The sequence below is a fragment of the Pseudopipra pipra genome, chromosome 19 (assembly GCF_036250125.1).
Source record: "Pseudopipra pipra isolate bDixPip1 chromosome 19, bDixPip1.hap1, whole genome shotgun sequence".
Taxonomy (NCBI): domain Eukaryota; kingdom Metazoa; phylum Chordata; class Aves; order Passeriformes; family Pipridae; genus Pseudopipra; species Pseudopipra pipra.
This window is the reverse complement of record NC_087567.1, coordinates 12,541,340-12,558,148: the sequence shown is the minus strand read 5'-3', so window position 1 is coordinate 12,558,148 and position 16,809 is coordinate 12,541,340. Positions and strand designations below refer to the sequence as shown.

The window sequence follows — 16,809 nt, the reverse complement described above, 5'->3', positions numbered from 1 at the left end:
CCAGGGGGCGCTGCCGCGCGCGGGGGCGGTGCAGGAGGCGGCGCGGGCGCTCCGGCCGGAAGGCGGAAGCGGCGGCGCCGAGCCCGGTAGCGGCGGAGGCGCGGCGGTTCCGGGCCGATGGCGGCGGGCGGCAGCCTGAGCCGCTCCGAGCGGAAAGCGGCGGCGCGCGCCGAGATCCTGCAGCAGGAGGAGCAGCGGGACCGGCGCAGACAGGTATGGCACAGCCCGGCCCGGCGCGACCCGCCGTCGCGGGCCGCCGTGAACCACCTGCTGTGCACCGGGCAGGTGTTCCGCATCTGGAGGAAGCCGCCGGCGGAGCGGAGCCCCGAGGAGTGCCAGGTGCTGAGCGAGAGCGAGGACATCGTCCGGGAGCTGGAGCGGCGCCGCAAGCGGCGCGAGCGGCTGCGGCGGCGGCAGGAGGAGGTGGGCGGCGGGCCCGGGGGAGCGGGGCGGCGATGGCGGGGAGCGACCCCGGCCGCGGAGAGGAGCCCTGCGCTCCGGGCGGGACGGCAGCCGCCAGGCTGGCCATTGCGGGGGAACTCTGCAGCCGCAGCGGGCCTTGGTGAACAACGGCCGTGCCCCGGTACCGGGAACGCGGCTGCCCTCCCGGGGCTGCCCTGCGTTTGTCTCCGGTGAGCCGTAGTCTAGGGACTGCCAGGAGTGTGGCTGTGTGGGCACGTCTCCCAGGAGGGTGGGCCAGCAGGTCCTGCTCTCCAGGAAGCTTTCTCCCGTGATCCTCCATGAAAAGCACCCATATCCTTTTCATTTGGACACCACTGCTGATCATGTTTTGTCGCTCTTCCTGGGCCAAGCCCATCTTCAAACGTCCAGGGGTATCCCTGTTCCCTCTGCCTCAGTGGTGCAGTGTATCTCCGAACCATGTGAACCTGCTCGGGTGTGTTTTTCAGGTGTGTGATGAACCAGAGGAGCTGAGGAGAAAGGCAGCTGAGCTGGCGGCAGCTGTGCGGAGCGCCAGGCACCTCGTCATCTACACGGGTGCCGGGATCAGCACGGTGGGTTTTCGGGGGAGCAGCCAGAGCCCCTTTGGGGGGAGGGTGTTGTCTGGACTGTTCTGTGGTTCCTGAATGGTCATTGAGCGGATGTTTGTGATGAGTCCAGGATGCTGTGTGAGTCTGTGGCCAGCACAGTGCCTAGGCTGCATCCTGGTCATTCCTGCTGTCCAGGAGATCCCACTGTGTGCAGTACATGTGGCCTGAGCAAGTGGACACTGGTCATACCTCACTTGAGTCCCTTCAGTGACTTTTGGTGTAAAACCTCCAGCCGGTTAGCTCAGGAACGTCGTGTGTTATCAGACATGCAGGGACAGCTGGGGGGTTGTTGGAACTTACAAACAGCAGTTTGAGAATTGTTTGGTTTCAGTGGCCCAGGGGAAAGTAGAAGTTTGGTTCTGCCTCTTCTAATGTGACAGCTGTCACCTTTGTGTGAGCTGTGAAACTCCAGTCTCTGCTGACTCAGAGAGTGGCTCAGGGCAGGGGCTGAGTGCTCGTGTCACCCACACGTTTGCTAGAGATGCTGAGTGTGCAGTACCAGAAACCAGAGTCTGGAGAAAATAAGAAAAGGCTTAAGAATAGAGTTCTTTGCAGGGAAATGGGAAGTACCAAGGGTGAAAAAGAGCTCTGGAGGGATTCCATAATGGTAACATTGGAGAAAATAAATGCTGGAGGTGCAAATGAGAGTTGTAAGGTAGGAGAAGAGAGAGAGAAAACACATGAAAAAGTTTTCCTGTGATTAGGGAACCACTGTGATGGAAAACTTGGAATGAATGAAAAAGCAGCCATAGATAAGGTGTCTGTGGTTGTCCCGGGTGGGCCCAGGTTGGTTGTGTTTGTGTACAAGAGCTGTGACCCCCCCCATCAGGCCTTGTTTTCTCTCCTGGTGACAGGCAGCTTCGATCCCGGATTACAGAGGCCCCAATGGCATTTGGACACTGCTGCAGAAGGGCAGGAGCATCAGGTGAGGAGCGAAATTCTGAGCTGTGTGGCAGAAAACTGATACTGGAAAAGGTTAATGGCAATTCTAACTCTTTTTTTTCCCCCATTGCTCCTTGTCAGGGCTGCAGACCTGAGCGAGGCAGAGCCCACGCTCACCCATATGAGCATTGCCTGCCTGCACAAGCACAACCTGGTAAGATATTTTTTCCTCACCTCACTCATGCCTAAGAATGATAAAGCAGGGAAGAAAAAATCTTTTCAGGAGATTGCCCGACTATGGTTTTGACTCAAGTGGCTGCACATCCACGTAGGAAAATGTGTCTGAGTCTTCCTTAGTGAGCTCCAGGCTGCAGCTCTGGCAGTTTTTCCCCTGGTGCCTTTTCTTTAACATGTTGTATTTGTACCTGGTGAAGCTGGTCTGGTCGCAAACCAGCCAGCCCTAGAAAAGCTCTGTTTAGCAGGAGGAGGCTTTCCACTTAGCTTTCACAAAGGTCTGTTCTCCACTCTCTTATCCCGTGGGTCCCGCTCTGATGTACAGGCTGTTGGTGTGATTTGGGACAGCACATCACCTGCTTAGAGCGACACCTGCGGGGTCTGTGTGAGCTCAGCATTTTGTTCCCTTCAAGGTGCAGCATGTGGTGTCTCAGAACTGTGACGGGCTGCACCTGCGGAGCGGGTTACCCCGAGCTGCAATATCTGAGCTTCATGGGAACATGTACATAGAGGTGAGTGGCCAGAGCAGGACGAAGTCACTGTTCAGTGGCCTCACAAGAAGAGGATGTAAACTCTTGATTTCTCATTAGCTCAGGAGGAATTAGTACAAGGGCTTGGCTTCTGCACAGTTCCCATCTTCAGGCCATCACTTTGGGGTGAACTAGTTAGCAAGCACCAAACCCATTTCTGTAGCTCTTTCACTGTACTCACTGGAGCCTTCTGACTCCTCTTCCTCAGCCCTTCTCAGCACGTAGCCAAAGGCTGCCTGCAGCTCCACGTGCTAGTTGAGGTTTTCCAAGTTAGCATCTGATCTCTGATGATCCCATCTATAGCTTCCAGCACACTGTCCCCAAAAGTGCTTTTCGTCCGAGAGAAGTGGCTGGCTCCTGGCCTCTCACTGGAGGGATGCTGATGATGTGATGGGTTTTCTGCTTTCGTCCTGCACCAGGTCTGCACTTCCTGTACACCCAACAGAGAGTACGTGCGAGTGTTCGATGTGACGGAGCGCACAGCCCTGCACAGACATCACACGGGCAGGATGTGCCACAAGTGTGGGGCACAGTTGAGAGATACAATCGTCCACTTTGGGGAGAAGGGGACATTGAGACAGCCCCTGAACTGGGAAGCAGCAACAGAAGCTGCAAGCAAAGCAGATGTGATTCTTTGTCTGGGTTCCAGCTTAAAGGTAACTTTAGACACTCGGTGAAGATTGTTAGCAGCATTCCCTCTTGGTGATACACCTTGGTGCTCAGCGGTTTCCTCCCAAACAGACAACTGTAAACTCTGGTGTCAGGATTCGCCCACCATCTGTGATAGTCTCTCTTCCTCCCTCTTTCCCCTCCTGGTAATACATTCCTTTTCCTCTCGCTGATACGGTTCACAGTGGCGTGTGCCCGTGGCTGTGCTGATCGTCTCTGCTTTATGGCAGGTTTTGAAAAAATACCCACGGCTCTGGTGCATGAGCAAGCCCCCCACCCGTCGGCCCAAGCTGTATATCGTGAACCTGCAGGTGAGAGAGAGCCCTCGGCACTGGGCTTAACAGCTGTGGGCCAAGGGGCTATGTCTGTGTGAGGCCGAGCCCCTGCCTGGCGCCGGGCAGGAGCCCCTGCCGCTGCCCCGGGGAGGTGCCTGCAGCCGGCTCTGCTGTCGCCCGCAGTGGACCCCGAAGGACGACCTGGCTGCCCTGAAGCTGCACGGCCGCTGCGACGACGTGATGCGGCTGCTGATGGCGGAGCTCGGGCTGGAGATCCCGCGCTACGACCGGTGAGAGGCCCGGGCCCTGCGCGGCGGGAGCGCCCGGCCCGGGGCCGCCGGCAGCGCCCACCGCCGCCCTCTCTCCCCCTCCGCAGGGCGCGGGACCCCATCTTCGCGCTGGCAGAGCCGCTGCGCCCCGGGGAGGAAGGCACGCACTCGAGGAAGCCGGTGGCGCCGCCGCGGGAGGAGGCGCGGGAGGAGCCCCGCGAGCAGCCCCGGGAGCGGGAGGAGGCGGCGGGCGGGCGCGCCGGGGGGTGGCTCGGCCGCGGCTGCGCCAAGGGCGGCCGGCGCAGGAAGAGCCGCTGAGCGCGGGGCGGGGCGGGGCGGGGCCGCCGGTGACAGCGCGGCCATGCTGCGCAACGGGGCGGCGGGCGGCGGCGGGGCCGCGGCGGGCGGCGGCGGCCACCGGCCCGTGCGCGTCTGGTGCGACGGATGGTGAGTGGGGCGGGCGCGGGCTCGGCGCTGTCGCGGAGCCGCGGAAATAAACCGTGTTGGCTGCGCTGGTGCCTCCGGCTCCTCTGTCACCGCGGCGGGATGGGGTCGGGGACGGGGCCGGCCCCGCGAGAGAGTGGCACCTTCCCCTTCGAGCTGCCCCGGAGCGCCGGGCGAGCGGCAGCGGACGGGAGCGCCCTCGGGCTCCGGCGCCGCACGGGCCTCGTTGGGGCCGGGCCGGTTGCCCCGGGCTGCGGCCGGTACCTGCCGGGCAGGGCCGGGGGAGCCTGGCCCCCGCAGCACCGGGGCCGGCTCACTGCGGCGGGAGGGAGCGCTGCCGCGGCCCCGGTGACCGGGCGGTACCGGCGCAGCCCAGCCCGGCAGCAGAGAGACCTTCAGTCCCGGGACAGGTTGCCCGCGGGTCCCATCGAGGTGCGTCCCGGTGTGCCCGGGCTGACCCGGCCCTTCTCGTTCCAGCTATGACATGGTGCACTATGGCCACTCGAACCAGCTGCGCCAGGCACGGGCCATGGGCGATTACCTGATCGTTGGGGTCCATACGGATGGTAAGAGATTTTCCCAGGTTTCACCCCTCAAATCACCCAGCAGCGTTAGCCCTGAGAGAACCGAGAGCTCCTGATATGGTCACCTTTCTTCCTGCATCTGTTCCAGGAGCAACAGTGTCCAGGAGAAAAATGTCCCTTCCCTGGGTGAGGGAGTAGTGTAACCTCTGTCATGCTTTCAGAGTGAGGGTTAGGTAGGTCAGAGCTTGCAGGTTCTGAGGGGTCATCTGCATTGCATGCTGTAAAAACAATTAAACCAGTTGAAAATCAGTCTGGTTTGGCTCGTATTAGCTGCAAAACTGATGTTCCAAAAGAAGCTGCTGTGTGGAGAAAACTCATTTAAAGCCCATCTGGAATTTAAGTGATGGGAACAAGTTCTTGCATGTGAAGATGTATTTTAAATGGGTTTATGGATGCAGAATTTCTAGCATGGACTGTGTTGTATGAAGCTACTGTTTAAGAGGGTAATTTCTCCTGGAGGGATGCTGGGATGCCCAGCTCATCCCCCCAAGAGGAAGCAGTAAGACTTTTGCCTTTCAAGTAAATTCCAGGGCCCTTGTTACATGTTTAGGAAATGCAACTAAATCAAAGTCTTTTCTGATCTATCTGGGGCTTCCTTTGTTACCAGAGACCGATCCCAAGCTGAGGATAAGCCTGCAGTGAAGTTCACTTGCCCATGGAATGAATGAGGCTGCTGTGGCTGAGGGTCTCTGTAGCTGCAGGACGTGCTTCTAACTGGATTTTAACTAGAGTTTTGTTTCTCCCCCAGAGGAGATTGCCAAGCACAAGGGCCCCCCCGTCTTTACACAGGAGGAGAGGTACAAAATGGTGCAAGCCATCAAGTGGGTGGATGAGATTGCTCCCGGAGCTCCCTATGTCACCACACTGGAAACCCTGGACAAGTACAGCTGTGACTTCTGTGTGCACGGGGGTGAGTGGTGTTCGAGGCAGGGGCTGTGCTGCCGTGGGCCCTCGGGGCCGTGTGCCCAGGGTGCCCTGCTGCGAACCAGGCGCCATCCCGGCCGGTGCTGGGGGCCGGGGGTACCTGGAGTGTGCAGAGCTCTGCTTTCCCAACACCTGCATTGTGGGTGGGGGGTACCTGGAGTGTGCAGAGCTCTGCTTTCCCAACACCTGCACTGGGCAGCACAGCTGCTTCTGGTCTGGTGATCCGGAGAAATGTGTCGGTGTGCTCAGCGTCTTGAAAGTGGCCAGAGCCCTGGCTTTTAACCAGCCCTTTCACTTACCAAGGTGAAATGTGTTGTTTGACAATTATCCTGAGGTTGCCCTTAGCAGCAGCAGAAATTGTGCAAAGGGGAAAGCCATTTACAGAACTTAAATGTGAAAAACACTTGAAAAGGTAAGCGTGCAGAAATACAATGATGTTTATATCTACCTATCCTGGGATGAGATCAGATTTGAAAAGCTTCTCTCTTTATCTGGCTAATAAGCTGTTCAGGGGCTTAGCTGACTGTGTGGCCAGAGACCTAGTTCTTACTGTGAACACTTTTTGGTGTACAGTTGCTGGAGACAGCCAATGTTCTGAGGAAACATTCTTGCTGTGGGACTCTGTCCCTTCCTGTGCTGCTGCTGACGCTCATTCAGCCTCAGCCCCTCCTCCTTGTCCTTCTGAAGGAATTTTGTTACTTTGGCCAGGAGTACTTTGACTCATTTTGTATATCTCTCATCTGATCCTAGCCACCTGCTATCAATAAGCTAAATGTTTCATTAAATGTAAATAAATCCTTAATCTTTACAATATAGATATGCTTTTTCACATGGGCAGGGTGGTTATAAAATTCCTCAGTAACTTAATTGCCTGCCCTGAACGTGTCTGGTGTACGTGACCCCTTACAGGGCTTGGTGAGGGGTTGTGGCAGTAGTGGAGTGCTCATGGTCTCTACTCCAGCTGCCCTTATTTGTCCCCTCTGCCAAATCATTCCATATTTCTCCCTGACCTATACCCTTGCTCCTGCAGTTTTGCCAGTTGTGTTTGTGTAAAAGCTGAGTTTGGAAATAGCTGAGCTTACCTGGGAGAGTGACAGCAACCCCACTGTTTGTGCTTCTCTCCTGGCACTCTGACCTGTGCTGGCAGTGTGTTCCCTGCCGTCTCTGTGCCCTGAGGAGAGGGTGTGGGCTTTTAGGAGAACTGAGCAGGACTGAGCCACCTGACTGTGTGGGAGCACTTGTGGGCTGCCAGTGCCTGCTCTGCCTTCCAGCTGTTTTGGCAAAGGGAAGCCAGCTTAGCTTTCATTTGGGAAGGTTTTGTACCATCATCAAAGTAGGTGAGAGGTGTTTCTGCAGAGGAAGTTGGGAGCCATGTGCCAGAGATGAAACAGAATTACCTCTGTGGAAGAGTCACTGGATGTCACTGGAAATGCCATCATTGAGGAGTAGAATTTTCTGTTGGATGACTGTTCCATTGACTGAAAACTTGTAACATGAACTAACGGCTAAAACTAGTCCTAGAGGAGCTGAAAGGTGCTTTTTAGCACCAAGGTGGATGGTGCCTGTTTAATGTCATTCAAATAAAAATCAACTGTGCCTGCTGCTGGATCAGTGCAAGGGCACCCGGCTCAGCTTTTCTGGACTCTCTAAAAAGCAGTGGGCCAGATGGGTAATGGCATTTAACATCCAGGAATATCCTTGTCTCCACAGACACAGTAGTCTTACAAAGCCCTGCATTTCTGTGGGGCACGGGACGTGTCCCTCGTGTATACGCAGGGATTTGGATTGCAGAGTTCTAGTCTGGCTCACATGTGGGACCTGCTCAGCTGCTGCTTTTGTGCAGGAGGGCTTGGGGCACAGTTCTGTGGCTTTTCTCTCTCTATAGATGACATCACCTTAACTATTGATGGCAAGGACACCTATGAGGAAGTGAAGACGTCAGGGCGATACAGGTAACCTATTGCTGCTTACCTTCTTATCCTGGTTTGGGCAGTTTCTGGGATTTCATGCCCTGGAGGGAGGTCAGATGAAACACAGCTGTCTTCAGGTCACACCTGAACTTGTCTATACATGTGTCAGAGCTTCAGTTGCTCTGAGCATTTTGGCTTCAGGGAAGTGGGGCAGACAGCCCTGCCCGAGGGGGCCGTCCAGTTCCTGGCAGATGCTGGTTCTGGTTTTGGAGCTTCACCAGGAGTTGGCTCTGTTGGGAAGTCTGGCCAAGGGAAGTGTTCCTCCTGTGAGCAGTTGCCATGGCGTGAGAGGGATGCAGAGGCTCAACAAATGAATGCTATACTTGATACTAGGAGCAGGGAGAAAAAAGGCTTTCTCAGGACAGCCCCTGGTTTGGATTTATCAAGTGTCACAGGTGTTCATGTGGTAATGCTGGGAAGACAGAGGCATACACTATCCCACGGCTTCTGCTTCATCCTTTGCTTGTCTCTTGCAGGGAATGCAAACGTACCCAAGGTGTGTCCACCACCGACCTTGTTGGCCGCATGCTGCTCATGACTAAAGCTCACCACAGCAACATAGTGAGTCAGAGGGCTTTGGGTGGGAGGTGGACTCCAGGGCATGTGCCAGCTCTTCCCTTTTGCTGTCCCAAACAGCAGTAGAGCTCCTGGGCCTGGCTCCCGGGTGCATGGAGAATGGGCAAGCTGATTATGGGCAGCGGCAGCAAAACAACCTGCTTATGTTTGCTTAAGCCTGTCTGAGATCACAGTGCGATCCCAGCACGTGCTGCTTTGGGAAGGTGTGGCAGGATAAAGGCTGGGATGCCTCGTGATCCGTGTGGGCTTTGGGAACGTGAGGGGAACTGCAGGCCAGCCGACGGCCTCTCCCAGCATGGAACAACACAGTGCAGCCACATCGATCTGTCAGCCTGGTGCTGCCAGAGTTGGAAACTCCTCTCCCTTCCCACTGAGCTTCATCCTTCTGCCTTCTGCTGTCTCTAGTCTGATCAGACCTTTCTTGAGTCTTGTCAGCTCACTCTCTGGTTGGGAGCTAACCTAACCAGGGGAAAGTAAAGGAAGTGGTTTTATGTTGGTTAATGAGTCGATTTACTGAGTAATGAAGCAATCCATGAATGGAATCACCTGGATAACTGCAGGGACAAGATGAGAGACTCACAGGACAATTCAGGGGCAGAGGGAGACGTTTTGGCGTGCTGAGCTGTTAGGTTGGCTTAGCTGTAACATGTGAGTTCACACCGAGATCTGCCTAGTGCTGCTGGCTGCTGCAGAGACCCGAGCCTGGCTCTTGTGAGGGTCTTTGGCAGGAGGAGGGATGCTGTCCTGTCAGGGGCTCTCCTGGCTGAGGGAGGATGCAGGTGTGCAGCACTGTTGGGGCTGCAGGCTGGGCAAGAATCACCTTTGCTGGTGGTACCAGGCTGGGATCAGATAAGGAGATATTTCCTCTGACTCATGCTGGGACACAACTCTGGTTTAGGTATTAACCAGTTTGTCAGCATTCAGTGCCATGAGTCCATGGTGTACAGTTTGAGCCTTGCCTTCCCAGCACTTCCCACACACAAGCATATCTTGGTTGGATGAGCTGTGCGAGTGCTTAAACATTTTGACTCTTTATCTCCCTTCAGGATGAGGACCTAGACTATCGGAAGCACACTGACAACTTTGGGAAGGTAATGTGAGTTTTGGTTGTGGACGTCTGGTTGTTGTCCTGCCTAAGAAGGATTTCCAATGTGCTTTCTGGCCTATTGCAGGCTTGTTTGTTCCTCCACATGAAGCAGTAATGTCTTGGTGAATGCTGCCCCCATAAGGTAGCGCCTGCCGTGGGTGCGACGGGCAGGTGTGGCACAGGGCAGCACCCGAGCTGTCCTTCAGCAGGACCCGCTGAGCCTGTGCTGGGTTCTTTCCTTGCTTGTAAATTCCTTTCTGCTGCTTCCCCTGGGATCCATGTGCCCATGGTTCCAGCACAGGGACAGCCTCTGTAGATGCTTCTTCCAGTGGTCGTGTTGTTTTGGAGGTGTTGCCTTGGGTTGGCCACGCTGTGCTGCAGAGCTCCAGGGTCCAGCTCTCAGCTCACACTGCCTCTAAAGAGCCATCAGCCCTGTTTGTCTCCCTGGGAGCTGGATTGTCCCTGGTTAATGAGCTGCACGTGCAGCTCGCACCAGTCTTTTTTACTCACAGGGTGTTTGCTGGCCTGGCTGAATCGTCCTTAGTTCCCCCCCACTGGGTTCTTTGAGCAGGCGGTATGGGGCATGTTGCTCCAGCATGGCCATTTCCTGGGGCCTGGATCTGGGGAGAATGGAGTAGGGCACTGGGTACCCTGAATGACCCCAAGAGCTGAGCTGTCTGCATGCTGCCCTTTGCACGGCCTGCCCTGGCCTTGGCTGCAATGTCTGTGTCCTGCCAAATCCCGTGGAGTAGCTTTGGGGAGCAGAGAGAGTGACTTTAGTGGCTGTTTGCACAACTGCCACGTGATGGGGACCGAACTTCATCCTTGGAGCTGAGGTGATCCCCTCCCAGCCTGGCCAGACAGGTGCCCTGAGACTTGGGAGAGCATAGGTAGGTCGTGTGTTTGTTTCCTGAGCATGCCTCACCTCTCCTGAAAATTCGAGCCTGCCCTGTTGCCTTCCTCCTTCCTGAGCTTTCTTCTCGGCACCTCCGTTAGCTGGCTGCTGAGGGGATGATTTAGTCAGAGCATAAAGGGCTTTTGTGAGATTACCTAAATATTTGATGCCAGGAATGTAGGAAGTCCAAGCCGCTGGGAGTTTTTGTGACAGTTGCCAGAAAATCCAGGCGAGCAGATTGCCCGGCGCTGTGCTCTCAGTTGTCCAAGCCCCCTCATGGAGCCCAAAAAGAAGCCATGTCTGGCGTGTGTTTCCACAGGGGCCCAAAGGTCACAGTCCTTGGACTGGTGTCTCACAGTTCCTGCAGACGTCCCAGAAGATCATCCAGTTTGCCTCAGGGAAGGAGCCAGAGCCAGGAGACACCATCATCTACGTGGCTGGAGCCTTCGACCTGTTCCGTATCCTTGACTCTGTTTTGTCACAACACTGGTCTGTCTTTGATGTTTTCGTGTTAGGAGGCACCTGACTGGATATTTGCCTTTTTTTTCTTTTTTATTTTTTCTGTAGCTGTATGTGAGGGGGAGGAGGCAGGAGTGAATTCTTTCTGGCAGTTTCTTAGTCACAGGACTCTGAGAAAGGAGCTATAGCTCTTCTCTGGAGAGATCTGTGGCTATTGGAGGATTTCAGGATGGTAGTTGGATACTCTCTGTGCTCTAGTGATTGTGGTGAGGACTGGCTGCCATAGACCAAGGCACTGCAACAGGGCACATGGAGCTGACACTCCATCCCTGGGACAAGCTTTGAGGCTTTGTGCCAGAACATCTGGAACAGGTAGAAATTCTGGACAGAGGCAAAGCTGAATCCATGTAAGGTGGAGCTGAAAAGATCTCTGGCTTTTGCCCAGAATCCATGGAGCCCGTGGAGAGAGGTGGCGGCTGTTCTTAGGACGTAGGCAATGAGTAGTGCAAGAGTTAAATCCTTGGGAGTCCTGTCTCCCACTGTCATTTTGCAGTGACTCTGTTTCTGTCTTCCTCTCCTTATTTTCCATGTGAGCTTCAACTCCTTAAACAGATCTGCAGATGTTGGGCATGTAGATTTCCTGGAGAAGGTTCACCAGCTGGCAGAGAAACCCTACATCATTGTTGGGCTGCACTTCGATCAGGTCCGTGTAGAGCCTGTCCAAAGGCAGAGCAGCTTGACCCTGTTCTCTGAACCAGGCAGGCTGTGCCCCGGGAGGCAGGACAGGGATGTATTGGCCAATACAGGAATTTCATTTTGGGAGAGAGCAAGAGGGAAGCGTGTTGCTCTCTCTCTCTTCTGACTGTGCCTGGTGCTTTGCCATAGGAGGTGAATCGCTACAAAGGGAAGAACTATCCCATCATGAACATCCACGAGCGAACCCTCAGTGTCCTGGCCTGCAGGGTGAGTGGGTGCCTCTGTGCTGTTCCAGAAATTCCCTGGAGCTCAGTGGTATTCACCTGTGCCCAGTGATCTCACATGAGTTCCTTGGTGTGCACAGAGAAGGCACATCTGCCATGGATCACTTGAGGCTGCCAGAGGTGCTGATGAGCTCTTGGGAGGCTCCACTGAGCTCCTGTGCCATCCTGGCTGACCTGAGTTCGTGACCTGTCTGGCTGCTCTGCCAGGGCAGCAGAGGCTGCATGGCTCCTCACAGACAGACATGCTGGTAGAAAACTCTCTGCTTCCTGCAGCAGGGGAGAAAAGTCCTGAGACAGAAACATGGGGAGCCCCAGAAACGTGTGCCCTGAGCAGTTAGCTTTTCGGATTTGTTCTACAGGCATGGAAAGGACATTTTTTAGGGGAACAAAAAGCTGCTGTGTGACAAGCAGTGCCTGCTGAACCCACTTCCCCGTTCCCTTATTTGAGCTCCTGACCATATAGCAGGTGACCTGCTCAGCTCTCTTTAGGAAGCAGGTGGCCTCTAGCTTGTGGTTTTTTGGGGTTTGTTTGATTGGGGTTTTTTCAAATCTGGACTCTTAACTGGTTCCTTTTCTAGTACGTCTCGGAGGTGGTGATTGGAGCTCCCTATGCTGTCACTGCTGATCTGTTGGATCACTTCAGGGTGAGTCCTTGCATACAGATGGACATGAAGATGCTGGTGTGTGACATGCTTGGGGAGGTAAAGTGATGCAGGAAAACACAGGGGTGTAAGAGGGAGGTGTCCTGCTCAGTGGGTTACAGGGAACTCCAGAGGCACTGCCAGGCTGGTGCAGGAGGGTGGCTTTGCTGATCTCCACTCTGTATTTAGTGGGAGCAGTGGCAGGGAATGTCCCTGTCATCTTTTGGATCTTGTCAGCAACTTTGTGTCCTTCTCCAGGTAACACTTGTGTGTCATGGGATGACTGAGGTGGTGCCAGACAAGGACGGTTCTGATCCCTACGAGGTAAGGTACCAGCTGCTTTGTCAGCATTTGGTAGACACAGCCTGGCTCTGGTTGAGTTCCTGGGCTGAGAAGGTGTATTGCAGAGGATGCTGCACGGGCAGGGCTGTGGCAGATGATGCTGGTTTTTATCTACCCCTGAGGGCAGCTCCTTGGAGCAGAGTCTGTAAATCATTCCCAACATCTCCACTCTTACAGGCACTGTTTTGCACTGCCTGTTTCTGATGCCTTCATGGCAGGGTGAGAAAATCTGTGTGCTTTGCTCTGTGCCAGACCTGGGCAGCTTCCATGTACATGTTCTGCCTCTGAGGAGATCGTTGTGCATCCTGCCTGGCTGGGCACTGCAGGACCTGCCACAGCTTGCTCAGCTGTCACTGCTGAGCTGCACACCCGGGTCCCGCGTGTTTTCACAGCCCAGTGCTGTCTGTTCACAGGAGCCGAAGCGACGCGGCATTTTCCAGCTGGTGGACAGTGGCAGCAATCTCACCACAGATCTAATTGTGCAAAGAATCATAAAGAACAGGTTGGATGTCTTCGTCTCCCACTTCTGTCACATACTGTTCTGTCCAGAGTGTCTGGGGATTGATTAATGGGATCAAATGGGGAGAGAAAGGGTTGTCTAAAGGCACAGCAAACTGGTCCTTCCTTTTCCATGGCTCGGGCAGGCTTTAAGTGTGGATGTACCAGTCTGTACAGGGGAAGAAAGAGCTGGACTCTGCTGTGTCAGAATGTGCTGAACAGCATATTTTTTGTTTTTTTCTTCTTTATTAATGGTAAATTTCCTTGCTGTATCCTGTGCAAAAGAGCATGTTACTTCCTTCAGAGCTTTGCTGTTTTAGGCCTGAGCCCTTCACCTTCAACGACCTTGGCTCAGATCAGTGGTAAATTTGATTTTTGGTGTTACTATTTGAGATGTCCCAGGACAGACCAAGAACAGAATAGTAGCTTTTTCCACAGAGGGAGAAGTAGTGTGGGAGCCCAGGACTGCAGTCATGTCAACAGCCAGGGGGACCTCTGGTAGAGGCTGTGGAAGAGTCTGGGGGCCCCAGGAGGGTTTCTGAAGTGCTCTCAGAACAGAACAGCATAGGAAAAGGCAGTGCTCTCCTGCTCCAAGTGCTTTTGTCTACAGGAGGTGGGGATGGATGAGAATCTCAAGGCATTGTGTGATTGATGCAGGCTGGAGTTTGAAGCTCGGAACCAGAAGAAGGAAGCGAAAGAGCTGGCTGTACTGGAGGCCATGAGGAGGCTGGAGGAGGAGAAGCACTAGGCTGCAGAGCCATGTGTGGGCCACAGAGCTCTTCAGGAAGGGACCCCTGACGGGGGCAGCGCTGCCGGCAGGATGTGCTGTCCTACCCTCTGCTGTCCTAGCTCCTCCTGCACTAATTACGCAGACATAACGAGTTGGGATCCCGCTGCCTAGTTTTATCTCTGTTAATCAGCCCCCGTTCCCTTTCCCAGAAGGAGATTTGACAAAAAAATGGTTTTAATTATAACTAATGTTTTAACATGTTGATGTGCTTTTACCTTCTGCCATTTCTGGCTCTTAGTAGGAGGGAAGTGGAGCAGCTGCCCAGGCCCCCTGCCCTGCCAGACTTGGCTGTCCTGACTGGGGTCTGCATTCCAGAGCAGCCCCTTGGGCAGAGGTGGGGGTGACTTGACAGTGAGAGTGGCCTCAGGCTGGGGGGATGTGGCCCCCACAGTTCCTCCTGCAGCTTTTGCTTAGAGCCATCAGTGCTGCTGGTGGAGGTGCTTCTGGGCTCTGGGGTCCACTGTGCTGCCTCTCCTCAGTTCCTGCCCCTGTGCAGACCCAGAGCTACTCTGGGTTGAGCTGGATAAAGGCAGATCATTTGCTGCTTCAGTGACAGGCAGTGGGTGGTACCTGCTGAGGGGACAGGTGGTGCAGGGACCCTCAATTGAGGCATTTCTCCACATAAGGCATGGGAACCCTGGGACCTTCTCCCAAAGGCTCTTCCATTTGCGAGACAGCAGGACCTGGTGCCTTGTGTGGACTGTGCTCAGAACCCCCCTTGTTGCTGCTGCCAGAATCCACCTTGTGCCCAAGGGGTTACGTGAGGATGGGACCTGGCCAGGTGAAGTTTTGGGGTTGTTTTCTGAGGACTGATGTGTGCCCCTGTGTGGAGATGCAGGGCCTGAGGAGGATGGGTGCTGGGCTGAGCCCCCTCTGCCTCTTACATTCCAGGGTGCTGTGATGGGCATCCTGAGCTGCTCCCTGCACTGGGCCAGACAGTCCTGCCAGGCTGGGTCTGGTGTCCTCCCTGTTGTAAACTTTTGTTGCTGATCATTAATAAAATGTTGAAGAGTTGTGCACTGGTCTCTTTAGGGCTCGAGCCCAGGTAGCAGAAAGGGGGTACAGGGGATGTGTGCTGGGACCCCACCGTGCTGGGGCTGAGCATGTTCCCTGCATGGCAGCTCCCAGTCCTGGCACAGCAGCTCTGAGTCCGAGCTGTTGGTCCCTTCCTGGGGTCTGCCAGCTGCGGAATGTACAAATTCACCCTCTGCAGTGCACAGCCCCCTCCCACGGGCACTGCAGAGGAGTTTGTCCTGTTGCTGGAGCTGCCCCAGGGTCTCCTGCAGCGCAGGGTCAGCACGGCCTTCCTGTCACTGGGGTGAAGGGACAAGAGCGCCATGCCTGTGGTCACTCCCTGTCCAGCCCAGCCCCTCTGTCCCCCCACACTGTGTCCTGCAGCCCCCAAGGCCTCGGGGCTCAGGGATTTTGTTCTGCCGGGTGTCTGAGCAGCCTCAGCACCGCCGGAGGGAGGGGGGATGCTCAGCAGCCCAGAGCTCCCCAGATCCAGGTGGGCTCCCCCTACCCCACAGCACCTCCCTGCCCTGCAGGACAGACACGACAGAGCCAGCCCAAGCGCTTTTATTATTTCCCCAGAGCCACCAGTGCCGGCTCAGGACACCGCACACTCCACAGGGTCCCAGGACACGCTCACATCCACCCTGCACCGGAGAGCTCTGGGCACGCCCGGCAGCGCCCGGCAGCTCCGCGGCTCGGGGGCCACATCCGTCACGCACAGCACCTGCGGGAGACACGGTCACGGGGCCGGCAGCAGAGTTGGGGAGCCCCAAGCCTGCTCCGGGCCCCACTCCTGCTGCTCGCTGCAGAGCATCGCGGGGACAGCGGAGCCCCAGCACCCGCGGTGGGAGCACGAATCGTGCCCAGCGCCCCGCGGGGAGCAGCTCCAGCTCCCGGTACTCACGGTGGCGCGGAGCGCGCGGTCCAAACGGGGCGGCACCTCGGCGCGGCCGGGCTCGGAAGAGCCGTCGGTGTCGGAGCGGCGGGTGTGCGGCGGGCGGCGGAGGCTGGAGAGCAGACCCGAAGCTCTGCCCACCGAGTAGTGGAGGGGCCGGGCCGCCTGTCGGTACCAGGGCTCGGCAGGGCGGCACAGCACGAGCAGCGCCGGTGCCAGGGCAGCGCGCACGGTGCCAGCGGGGCCGCAGCGCTCGGGGCCGCCGCCGCCTTTATGGTCGGGCGGGGGTCCCGCCTCGCCGCCCCCGCCGCGGCGGCGCGACCCGCCCCTGCAGCCCCGGGACGGCGCACACGGACACGCGAGCGGCGGCAGCGCGGTTGTTGGGCGGGGCCGGGGCCGGGGCCCCCCGTTCCCCTCGTGCCCGGTGCCGCCGTCACTCGCGGAACTTCCACTCCTGGCGGCACATGGGGCAGTGCTGCTGCACCTGCTGCGAGTTCAGCCACTTCAGGATGCAGTGCATGTGGAAGCAGTGCGAGCACTGTCCCCACACCAGCGGGCAGTCGTCGCCGGGCACTTTACCTGCAGCACGGACACACCGTCAGACCCGCTGGGTGCGCGGTGCGCGGTGCCCGGTGCCGGTGCCGCACTCACAGTCGGGGCAGCAGCCGTTGAACGCCATCCGGCAGATGCCGCAGTTCTCGTCGTTCGCCACCCAGAGCCAGGACGCGACCGCGTGCCAGCTCCGCACGCGCACCCGCATGGCGGCCCCCGCCCGGCCCCGCCCCTGCCGGAAGTGCCGCCC

At 56.6% G+C, this 16,809-nt stretch overlaps 3 protein-coding genes across 6 annotated transcripts; 2 read left to right on the top strand and 1 right to left on the bottom strand.

The window, feature by feature from the left end:
- The first annotated feature begins 39 nt into the window (after positions 1-39).
- Positions 40-4,243, top strand: SIRT7 (sirtuin 7). Its single transcript, XM_064676316.1, has 10 exons — positions 40-213; positions 286-423; positions 909-1,013; positions 1,904-1,974; positions 2,073-2,145; positions 2,579-2,677; positions 3,115-3,351; positions 3,595-3,675; positions 3,823-3,929; positions 4,016-4,243. Exons 1-10 carry the CDS (start codon positions 118-120, stop codon positions 4,224-4,226), a joined length of 1,218 nt encoding a protein of 405 aa, XP_064532386.1. The 5' UTR covers positions 40-117; the 3' UTR covers positions 4,227-4,243.
- PCYT2 (phosphate cytidylyltransferase 2, ethanolamine) lies at positions 4,225-15,112 on the top strand. Of its 3 annotated transcripts, XM_064676317.1 has the most exons (13): positions 4,225-4,355; positions 4,830-4,918; positions 5,685-5,846; positions 7,746-7,812; positions 8,307-8,391; positions 9,453-9,497; positions 10,708-10,846; positions 11,468-11,550; positions 11,733-11,810; positions 12,406-12,471; positions 12,727-12,792; positions 13,224-13,312; positions 13,966-15,112. In XM_064676317.1, exons 1-13 carry the CDS (start codon positions 4,270-4,272, stop codon positions 14,054-14,056), a joined length of 1,146 nt encoding a protein of 381 aa, XP_064532387.1. In that variant the 5' UTR covers positions 4,225-4,269; the 3' UTR covers positions 14,057-15,112. The 3 variants fall into 3 exon arrangements, with proteins under 3 accessions (XP_064532387.1, XP_064532389.1, XP_064532390.1); XM_064676319.1 differs by lacking the exon at positions 9,453-9,497; XM_064676320.1 differs by lacking the exon at positions 11,733-11,810.
- A 548-nt stretch (positions 15,113-15,660) lies between these two features.
- ANAPC11 (anaphase promoting complex subunit 11) lies at positions 15,661-16,806 on the bottom strand. Of its 2 annotated transcripts, XR_010435337.1 has the most exons (3): positions 16,659-16,806; positions 16,017-16,586; positions 15,661-15,836 (listed from the first exon to the last, which is right to left on the bottom strand). XR_010435337.1 is itself a non-coding variant. In XM_064676335.1 (2 exons), the coding sequence occupies exons 1-2, from the start codon at positions 16,765-16,767 to the stop codon at positions 16,441-16,443; spliced, it is 255 nt and encodes an 84-aa protein (XP_064532405.1). In that variant the 5' UTR covers positions 16,768-16,806; the 3' UTR covers positions 15,661-16,440. The 2 variants fall into 2 exon arrangements, 1 of the variants encoding a protein (XP_064532405.1); XM_064676335.1 differs by having other exon boundaries at positions 15,661-16,586.
- Between the last annotated feature and the right edge of the window lie 3 nt (positions 16,807-16,809).